Below are 9,413 nucleotides of genomic sequence, written 5' to 3'. Positions count from 1 at the left end.
TCAGTAATGCATTTGTAACTTAAACAGATGTTATGTATCAGTTACGTATAGTATTACAAGAAAAGCTAGAGAGTCAATTAAATTAGTGGCTCACAATACGAAAGCTTAATTCTCAATTAACGTATGAATGTACATGATCTTAGCCCCCCGCTTATTGAATTTTAAAAATTTGAAAGTTGTGCCAATCAAATTGTTTTAAGTTTTTTTTCAATTGTTCTAAAGTCGATCGTTTTTTTGTAGTTTAAGAAATAAGAAAGAAACGGATTTTTTTACAAGCCTTCACATTTTAAAAAAGTGAATTTTAACATTACATAGAAGTTATAAAAGGGTAGGGTGTCCTTACACTTATGTGCACTTATGTGGTACTTGTCAGTGGCTAAAGGTGCGAGTTCACGGCGCGTGAAATACACGCGCGAGGCATGGGCATTTTTGCGCGTCGCGCGGCATACAGGTTTTTGGCGGGGTATTTGGAGCGGACACGCGTTGCAAGGTATCGAATTAATTGGCTTAATCCTTGCATTGTCTGATTATTTACCTAAATTAATCTACCTCCTGCAAGATGGTAAAATGTACAGATTTTACCATCGGTACCAAAATACGGGTGTAAAGGTTATGGAATGAAAATTAACTATTATCTGCCGCTTCGTTAGTTTTCATCAATTTGTCTTATAAGTTTAAAAATAAAGGGACTGATCTCTTTATTTCTAATCTTGGAAGTAAAATTGATGAAATTCAGGATCACTGAACTTTGAAGCAGAATTCATGCCGGGCGTCCACTACATACGTCGTGTATGTACCCGCACTTTAATGAATAAACCAGTAGACGAACGAATAAACAAACAAAATATTCAACTCGATATATTTAAATTGCTTTTACTCCTCGCCCTTATTTTCTTCGCTGTCCGTACACGCCTTCGGCAACTATCAGATCGAGAAAGTGGAGAAAGTACAGAAAAGAGTACCGCCCACAAAAGGGAAGGCGGAGGACGAGAACACGATTGGCCACTATCGTGCGGAGAGGGACAATTATGGCAATTGAGTAAACGAGAGCCTTGTTTTCTTTCCGCCTCTACCCTTATATCCCCAGCCGACCGTGCGCTTCGTTGCCCCTCCTTTCGGCACCGGAATCGACAAATCATATTCACACTCTTTCTCTCTCTTTTATTTATTTACTTATTCACTCGTTCATTCGTTTATATGCCCGTTTGGCCACCTACACTAGCTAGAACGACTATAATCATGCTATAACTTTTATGTATATTCTTATCTATATATCTCGTTTTTGTCTTCGCTTTCATCCACGTACATACATACATATAAATCACTCCCCTCACTCAACGCTCCAGCTATCATACAATGATATGATCGATATGTACAATAGGGTTTTCCCGCTTACTACCCTTTTTTCGTTCTCTACTCTCTTTCGCAAGATTGCCAGAATCGAAAAAGAGCGCGTTATATTTAAGGCCCAAAAAACGCTTATAATAATAATAGTAATGTAACACGGACAACTTGTACATATTTCTAACAGAACTAAAATTAATAACTAAACATTAACAGCACTTAATACATTAAATGCAATAATTAAATCTACCTTACATTTGTTTTTATTTTCTCCGATTATTTTTCTCTTATTTTTATATTATTCTTGTAATTTTCGCTTTTGTTAACCTCAAATGATCTGTCAGTTTTTGACGTTTCTTCTTTTACATTCTTACCCACCAAGATGGCAGATGTGTCTCTTTTTAGTGAACTAGTGACGGTTGGTGACGGTCTACTTTAGGTTGGCACTACTTGAAATTGACCAATCAACGTCTTTGATTTCATTATTTCGAGTGCTATATTCAAGTACTCGGATCTCTTATTCGTTCCTATACTTATCGATATTTTTCATCGCCTTTAAATTTATTTGATTCTATTTAATCGTGGGGTATCTTTTTGGAGTAAATGATTATAAGTGTGATGTCTGCCATATTGTTAGCAGTTCTGTTGATTCAGATTTAAAAAATATTTAAAAGAAACGGCCTCGTTGTCTCAATCGGCCCACAGTTGCATTTGTGATCATGCCTAGCCACAGTTGTATACATGAGGTCAGATGTTCTCAGTTAAATATCTCCAACACCATCATATAATTCTGCTGATTTTTCGTATTTCGGAGTTTATTTTTAGTTTGAGTAGGATGCGGCGTTACTATGATCTCTGTGAGTTTTCTTTACAATGGAATGTGCTCAGTTTGTGACTTGATACAGTAAAACGAAAATTTTCGTTCCATAATTGCCTTAGAGCAACAACGAAATACACATATTACATATATACCTTTACCAGATCATTTTCTATGTATTTTCAAAGTCCCTCCTTTCATTCGATCGCAACAAAAATTTTACAATGAAGAAGACAAGATCTAACATTTTTAATGATATTTATTACCAACCGTACAATGATTCTTCAAAGGTCAAGCTGTTCAACAGTAGTAAAGGTATTCCTACTCACACACAGTTAATATTTCCTTTCTTTCTTTGAAAAGTTTAAAATGATTTAAATTATGTTAAACTTTACCTTGAAAGTAAAAATACATTGTTTCTTTCATACGATTTTTCTTTATCCCTGTTGTTACTAGAGTTATTTTTTAGAAGAAGCAATGTCTATCTATATCCTACTGATAATATGAATTTAAACCTGCATATTTATTATATAATTGTAGCTAGTCTTCAACTGTTGCAACGTATGTCATTGTTAAAAAGGTTAGAGGTACATAATGGTTGTGTTAATTCTATTTGTTGGAATACAAGCGGAGATTTAATACTGTCTGGTAGTGACGATCAGCATCTTGTACTCACCAATCCATATAATTATGAGGTAATATATAATGTACTTATATTACAATTAATAGTTTGCTGACAAAACAAGACCTGCATTTTCAAAATAGTTATTCCTTTCTCAAGAATGTCTAAAACAAAATCTAAAGTATGCGTGTTACAGCTAGAAAATATTTATTGTTTTAATTGATATAAAGTTAAATTAATTTAAATATCTATTCAAAACTTTGTCTTTGAAAAAATAAATTAGAAAGTTAAACTAAACTAAGTAATTATGACAAATGACATCTTTAAATACAATTTAACTGTACATTTTTTTAAAGACTATATAGTTGAGCATTATTTTTTAAAGACCTACATGATATATAACATATCCATGAGCTATTAGCATTGGCATAAATAGGTATGTAGTACCTATGCCAATGAAACAAAATACATATAGACTATTGCAAACTAATTTTATCATACGCAATCAGTGGTTTTGCATAATACTTTTGGCTAGATATGTATTATTTATTTATGATTCAGTTATGATATTTTTTACAGGTATTGACCGATTATAAGACTAGCCACAGAGCCAATATATTTAGTGCCAAATTTTTGCCCAATAGCGATGATCACCGTATAGTATCTTGCAGTGGAGATGGAATTATTTTATATACAGGTAAAGTAAATCATATTTTACTAGTTAAACAATAATATTGAGTGTGAATTACTACATATGTATTTGATCCACCTTATTAACAGATTTACTGAGAAGAACAGAAACTTTTCATAATCAGTTTACCTGTCATAGTGGGACGACCTATGAAATCGCGACAATACCTGGTGAGCCTCATAGTTTTTTAAGTTGTGGTGAAGATGGTACGGTAAGGTGTTTTGATTTGAGAATAAAGGATAAATGTAATGCTACCAGGTGCAAGGAGGTAAGAATGATAATATTAATTTTTATTCAAAATATTTCTTTATTTAAATTTACAACAAAATACAACATGTGTTAAATTTAATCCAGGATGTACTTATATGCTGTCAAAAAGCTGTAACTGCACTGTCTGTTAATCCTGTTTCACCTCATCAAATAGCTATTGGCTGCTCTGATAGTACAGTTAGGACATTTGATCGTCGTACTTTAGGCACTCCAGCCACGGGTAATGTGATTTGTGAGAAGTATAAAAGAAATGATTATTATCCCTTAAGAACGATAGTAACTTAAAAAAATCCAATTTTAGGATGGACAGAAGATAATGGAGCTGTGAGGCCAATGTGCAGTTTCACTGTACCCGAATTTGAAGGAAATTCTTACAGAATTACATCATTGAGCTACAGCCCTGATGGACAAGATGTACTTGTTAGTTACAGTAGTGATCATTTATATTTGTTTAGTATAAAGGTATGTAACACTTATTGCATTTTCCATAAACAATTTTGGATTGACTAAATTTCAAATATATCTAAAATAGGATCAGGGTAGCATACATTTAAAGAAGAATGCTTTAATGAAAGGGAAAGCTAAAAAACATCCTACAAAACCATCTCAACCAGTGCGTAGATTAAGATTACGAGGGGATTGGTCAGACACTGGTCCAGATGCGCGTCCCGAGCGGGAAGGTGGTCGACGGCATGGATTAGGTATAATAAACAAATTTGTAATTTATATCTTATTAAGTAATATGGTAACGTTACGACGACAAACATTTAGAAAGGAAAACCGCATGACAATACTTACGATTACGCCAAGTTATGCCGGCCTAATCAAGAAAATTTATTTCGATTTAATTTTTCGTTATTATTGAAATTTTCTTTTTAATTGGTTAGAATTTGCTCAAGCACGTCCAGTGTTACACAACTCTTTGATGCAAAGAATGACTGATGTGTTGAGTCGGATGCTGAATGACCCCGTTACCCGAGCTGCTTTGAGTGGTGGTGGCGAAGATAATTTACAAGGTGTAATAGATCGGCAACTAAATGTTCATAACAATGATGAGGATCATCCAGAATCAAATTCGAATAATCATGAATCGCAACAGCTGAATAGATCCCAGAGTGATGACTTACAAATGCTTGGTAATCACGTTACTACAGGTTTTGTTATTTCTTTTATTTATTAGGTAAGTTGTTGATAATTTATTAATGGCTTATTTTAATAGAAGAGAATAGAATGGAAAGTCTGAACATTGATGAGCCGAATATGGAGCAAGATGATGTCGATAGAGGAGAGGCGGTAGCGGTCAATCATCCCAATTCTGTTGCCGAATTATCCAATACAGATACTTCTGTATCAAATGAAAACGCTGCTGTATTGGAAGTGGTTCCTATGGAAACAGATTCTAGTCAAATCACACAGGAAAGATTCTCCACTGAAACTGAAGCACTGCCATCCATATTGCAGTCTAATAATTCGGGAGAAGCGTCTCTCGCTGAAGAAAGCTGTACTGAAGGACAAGGAGAAGGAAATATGATGGAAAATCTTCAAGATAGATTATCTTCAATGAGAGAAGGGTTTTTAGAAAAGTATCTTTCTTTTTCTTCTGTCATATAGCTATTACAGGTTAAGATGAGATTGATTAATTATTTCGTTTATCCAGGCACGGTAGTGAACCAGCTGTAAATTTAACTTACTCTGATAGAAGCTCAACGAGTGCGACGATATCTTTGGGTGTAGCTAATGAATTTATTCGTGATAATTATCTTGCAGGTATGATAGAGAGTGAGAGATAGTATAAACAGAAACTAGAACGCTTCTACATTTATTTGTTTTGTATGCTATAAATACTATGCTTATAGGACCATCTGGGAGTCAAAGTCGCACTGATGAAAGTGTGGCGGCAGGACCAAGTAACGAGTCTGAAAAACGTCCACGACTTGACACCAGAGATAGTAAGTGCTGGATTATTAAACATAGGTGAAACTGTTAACTGTATTTTACACTTTATACAGGAACTGAACCATGTGTAGATAGTGACGATGAAGATATAATAACGAATCACAGGTAATTTATATTATTGATTTAGAAAATGATCAGAAGCTCGAAAAATTGTTAAAGTGAAAATATGTTTTAGATCGGTGAATCCAATAGAAGCAGAAATGGATGAAGCTATAGCGAACGCCCGTGCTGCACACAGTCATGAAACCTTTGATGACATGTACCTTACTGAATTGTGTGTTAAACAAAAATATACAGGTCACCGTAATGCCAGGTGCGTGAAATTTCGATCCTCGTCAAGATTCTCTTATCGGTTCTGTTCGTTTTCATTACGTTGTTGAACTAGTGCAGTCAGTTGTAATAAGAAAAAATATATTTTTTCTTTACAACTTATTGCTCTAGCACATAATCAGCACAGCGAAAACGAATAGACCTATCAAGAGACGCGGTAGTGTTTCGACGGCAAGTCATTTTAAGAGCCGCCGAAACATTAATTATTACGCCGTCTTAAAAATTGTCTAAAATATGTTTGCATCTAGTTAATGGTTTAGAAATAAAAAAAATGTTCTTTATAAAACTGATATGTTTAAAGGATGAAACGAAATTAACACGTTATTAATATATACATTAAAAATATATTAAAAGGAATAATAGATGAGACTGTTTGAATGGTTCAGATGTAGCATAGTAGAATTTAACAAATTGTCCACCAGATCTATGTTTGCAGGGTTTGGTGAGTTTGGTTAATTTCAGCCTTATACCATGATAACTACTATAACTAAAGATCCCTTTCTCCAGCGTCGGCAAAACGTGTCTGTAAGTTTCCAATGATCGGAAGCCAAGAAGGCATTAAAACTGTTTGGGCTCCGAAAAAGCCTTGGAACGGACTGGGCCATTGATCATCAGTTCCATCATATTATTCTAAACTCTTGTCCTTCCCTCGTTTCACTCTAGTTTCTTTAGGACTATGATCAAAGAAGCCAACTTTTGGGGAGACGATTTCGTCATGTCTGGCAGCGATTGCGGCCACGTCTTCATTTGGAAAAGAGATACCGCAAGATTGTGTATGCTGCTGGAAGCTGATCAGCACGTCGTTAATTGTTTGCAGCCGCATCCTTTCCTGCCTATTTTAGCCACTTCAGGAATCGATTTTGATGTCAAATTATGGGCGCCAATCAACGATGAATCGAACTTTGATGAAAAATTCGCAGACGACGTAAGTTTTTTCTCTATCGAATTATAAATATTCTTTTATTTTGCTTTAACGCCTACTGGGAATTGGGGTAGTATAAACCAACACAATGACAATGGAGCGAGAATCTGCAAATATATATGCATATGCATACAAAAAAAAATTAATCAAAACAGATAAAGTTTATTGACAGTTGGCATTGATATTATGCATATGCATTGCTACAGATTCTTGTCGTAACGTCACTGTCGGTTTTCGCATATCCCATACTTGTTAATGTTTATTTGTCGGTTTGATTATTGCTTCGTCTCATATAACCTTTTTTACTATACATTCTTTATATGTTTGTACCTGTGCAGCTTAAGAAAAGGAATGCTGTAATGTTAGAAGAAACAAAAGATACAATTACTGTACCAGCGGTGTTTATGATCAGAATGCTGGCCTGTCTTAATCAGATACGGAGAGGCCGAGGGCGTCACAGAAGGAGAAGTGGTGACGAGAGGGACGAGTAGCACCATGGTTAAGGAGTTGATTTCGTTGTTTTCATAAATTGTAGCTTGAAATAAAAAAGTGAGAAATAGATTTTCCGTGATGACCGAAAGTGACAATCGTGATAAAAAATTAAAACAAAAAAAAAACTAGTGATAAGATAGAGAGGAAGAGAGAGAGAGAGAGAGAGAGAGAATGACATAATTTTCAAAAGTTCTAAATGCTAAATTCAATTATTGCTGAAGTGCTGAAATTGATAGTAACAGACTTTAGAGAATTCGAGAACCCTGAGACTTCATAATCACATGAGCCAACTAGATTTCGATATTCAAGACAAATTTGTTTACAAATGATAAAATTTATGTTTATAATTTCAGAAAGAATGATTATCTAGGTACTAGAGACTATTAGATAAGCAAACAATATTTTCATGTATTATCCTTTATTTTTATCCGAAATTGGTATAGTACTTTAAGTGGCTCATATATTTTGTGATTTGATTTGTGCAATATGATTATATAGTTACGCGGCGCAACATTTCGTTATTACTATGGAAAAGTTAATGAGCTGACATTAAATAGAGGATTTGGAACGTTGCGTGATAGAACAAATGAAATTGAATTCGTACTGTCAAAGCAGGTGTGGTGTGAAATGTGCCTTTTAAAAATGAATGAATAATCTACTATCAAAAGGTTTCCCAAACAATAATAATAGAATTAAGTGATAAATTTACTTGTACAATTATTAGAAGGGCACGAATGCCACGTCCCGAAAGGACTCAACAAATAAATCATGTAATCACTGACAAAGTAGAGTTTTTTGTGCTTAAGCAATATTTGTTTCCTTTCAATATCCGACAAAATTCGGTAGGAGTACGTCCAGATATGAGACAACTGATTACTGTAGATGATTTATTTATAATAAAACTTTTGAATGCATCATCGTGAATTATCCTTTGATGTGTCCTAATTTTCTCGATTAACCCTTTCGTGGGCATTGATGTATTTTTGGGTCAATCCTACTTCATTTCCTCTCGGTTAATCAAACTTTTATGAAACCTATTGTATTCTAGAATTTTTGGAGTCGCTGAACACAGAGGTCAGGTCGACAATCGAAAAATTCAATATTGGCCGATGCGATATGGCGATTCCAATTTTCTTAAATTCAACAAATTGACGGATTTCGTCTTGCTCACGAAAGAGTTAATAGGTATTCCTTGGGAAATAAATCCTAACGATCATAAATTGTTCTAATGAGTAGCAAAGTCGTTCGAGGACACTGATTATTTTTAATATTGATCTCTTAATCTCATAATTTGCTTTTATCCATAGCATACTTTCTTTGACGAAAAAAATGAGAGGAGCGCGATATGTGGAACATAGGAATGACAAAAGATAGAAATAACAAATAAAAACCACTTATTCAACAATAGAACCTAATTTAATAACAAAATACGAACGCTGCAAATTGTAATAAAATTAATAATAATCATAATAATTATGAGAAGATCGAAGCGTATAAAATATAGGGCGTAAGTAAGTTGTATTGTTTGAAAAAAATAAGAAAAGATAAATGTTTCAACCGGCCATTTGAAAGACTGCGAAAGCGTCGACGTAAATCAAGGTAAATTTTGGCTTAATTTGAAGTGGTGTACAGAGTAGCGTACAGGTTCAGTCGCTGAGGCGCGATAAGTAGTAGGTACATAATTATATTATATTTTATATGTATATTTGTTGTGTATAATGACTTACGTACTTGCGTTTGTTGTCTATGAGTAGGAGCGCGCTTGTGAGTATGGGTGTGTGTATATAATATTATAATATAATACACACGCATGATTCGGCAGTATTACGGAGACGTAATCTTCTCATTGTTTTATTTCTCTGAACATTAGGACAAAATTGTAATCAATCGCTTATCCGTTTACCGTAAATCCATAATGTCTGTATAATAATGAATAGCGTTTATATTTAAATATACCGAGAAGAGGATG

At 34.2% G+C, this 9,413-nt stretch overlaps 1 protein-coding gene across 4 annotated transcripts; it reads left to right on the top strand.

Annotated features, from left to right (window-relative positions):
* Positions 1 to 1,866: 1,866 nt before the first annotated feature.
* Positions 1,867 to 8,098, top strand: LOC136780073 (DDB1- and CUL4-associated factor 6-like). 4 transcript variants are annotated; one of them, XM_066738134.1, is made up of 15 exons: positions 1,867 to 2,476; positions 2,702 to 2,856; positions 3,363 to 3,480; positions 3,564 to 3,742; positions 3,829 to 3,964; positions 4,046 to 4,206; positions 4,277 to 4,445; positions 4,632 to 4,880; positions 4,967 to 5,327; positions 5,402 to 5,511; positions 5,601 to 5,693; positions 5,754 to 5,805; positions 5,876 to 6,013; positions 6,703 to 6,955; positions 7,291 to 8,098. In XM_066738134.1, the coding sequence occupies exons 1-15, from the start codon at positions 2,386 to 2,388 to the stop codon at positions 7,441 to 7,443; spliced, it is 2,418 nt and encodes an 805-aa protein (XP_066594231.1). In that variant the 5' UTR covers positions 1,867 to 2,385; the 3' UTR covers positions 7,444 to 8,098. The 4 variants fall into 4 exon arrangements, with proteins under 4 accessions (XP_066594231.1, XP_066594229.1, XP_066594228.1 ...); XM_066738132.1 differs by having other exon boundaries at positions 4,632 to 4,898; XM_066738131.1 differs by having other exon boundaries at positions 4,632 to 4,898; positions 4,964 to 5,327.
* The last annotated feature ends 1,315 nt before the right edge of the window (positions 8,099 to 9,413 follow it).

This window comes from Prorops nasuta, unplaced genomic scaffold (assembly GCF_024137725.1).
Source record: "Prorops nasuta isolate Cenicafe-Biocafe unplaced genomic scaffold, Cenicafe_Pnas_1.2 PNAS00018, whole genome shotgun sequence".
In the NCBI taxonomy this organism is placed as follows: domain Eukaryota; kingdom Metazoa; phylum Arthropoda; class Insecta; order Hymenoptera; family Bethylidae; genus Prorops; species Prorops nasuta.
Note: the sequence above shows the minus strand (reverse complement) of the source record. Positions and strands in the feature narration are given on the sequence as shown.